Source organism: Octopus bimaculoides, unplaced genomic scaffold (genome assembly GCF_001194135.2).
Source record: "Octopus bimaculoides isolate UCB-OBI-ISO-001 unplaced genomic scaffold, ASM119413v2 Scaffold_110985, whole genome shotgun sequence".
In the NCBI taxonomy this organism is placed as follows: Eukaryota; Metazoa; Mollusca; class Cephalopoda; order Octopoda; family Octopodidae; genus Octopus; species Octopus bimaculoides.
In genome coordinates, this window is record NW_026393979.1 from 1 (window position 1) to 1,074 (window position 1,074).

Sequence of the window (1,074 nt, forward strand, 5' to 3'; positions counted from 1 at the left end):
GTGGGTCAATAAAACACAAACGAAACAGTTATAGTTCCCATGGTCCATCGCTGATATATCCGTAAAGATTTGTTTCATGCTTTTCACTGATAAATTCTTGCGGTTAATCACATTAAAACGCAATGTCTTCAATGTATTTTCAATTGCTGATGCATCTCTGTGGGATCCCTGTCGTTTAGACATTTTAGTCGATTCGTCGAAACTTTCATTGTCGATTATTAGAGCCAGGTTCTTTTTATTACGATCCATGTTATATCTGGTATTTACGGATTCGGTGCTGTTCTCAACAGACGTCATTTTAACATCTTCCAGTTGTGAATCGGGATTTCTCTCTTTAAAAAAAATACCTTCAACGCTTTGTGCATCTGTGTAGTCCATGGTTGATCGGAACATCTATAAAGCAGCCGAAATGAGGCAGTAAAGCTTCAAACCGTCAACTGATATGGAAGTTGAGAAACGGGGGGAAAAAAAACGATAAATTTCTCGGTTTTTCCCTTAGTTCAGCTCAGAAAATTAAACCCTGACGGTGCGGATAACAGAAACGATTATTGAATTGGCATTAGTTTATATAGGTTAATGATTAATAGAGTAAAAGTTACACTTTTGATAAACGTACTCCTGGGTTTAATCGATATTTAGCGGCTGATATTAGTTGATAATTTACAAAATATGCCAAAATAACTTGATAATAAAAAAAAGATAGTCCGCTGAACGTCAATTTCACTGACTATGGATGTGATTTTACAATAGTCACTAAACACAAGACAACTTCTGCGTCTTATTTATTTCATATATTGTGTGAATATTATCATGTTATTTGTAAGAGATGTTACACTTCGAAATTACTGGTTATAAATGAACCAATGGGAAAATAACTACGGTTAGGACGACGACGATGACAGAAACGTTTTCTTTGTAATTTACGCGGAAGAAATGCAACAAATATTTTTCTTACACAACGACATACTTTTATTGCGAGATTTTTGCTCAATGCGAATGTACATTTAAACACGAACACACACACACTCACACATGCACAGTCACGCACACACGCGCGCACGCACGCACACATAC

At 36.1% G+C, this 1,074-nt stretch overlaps 1 protein-coding gene across 1 annotated transcript; it reads right to left on the minus strand.

The window, feature by feature from the left end:
• Positions 1-21: 21 nt before the first annotated feature.
• LOC106879931 (caspase-7) lies at positions 22-378 on the minus strand (the record flags this gene model as incomplete). Its single annotated transcript, XM_014929686.1, has 1 exon — positions 22-378. A coding segment is annotated over exon 1 (357 nt), but the record flags the coding sequence as incomplete, so codon positions are not given.
• Positions 379-1,074: the final 696 nt, after the last annotated feature.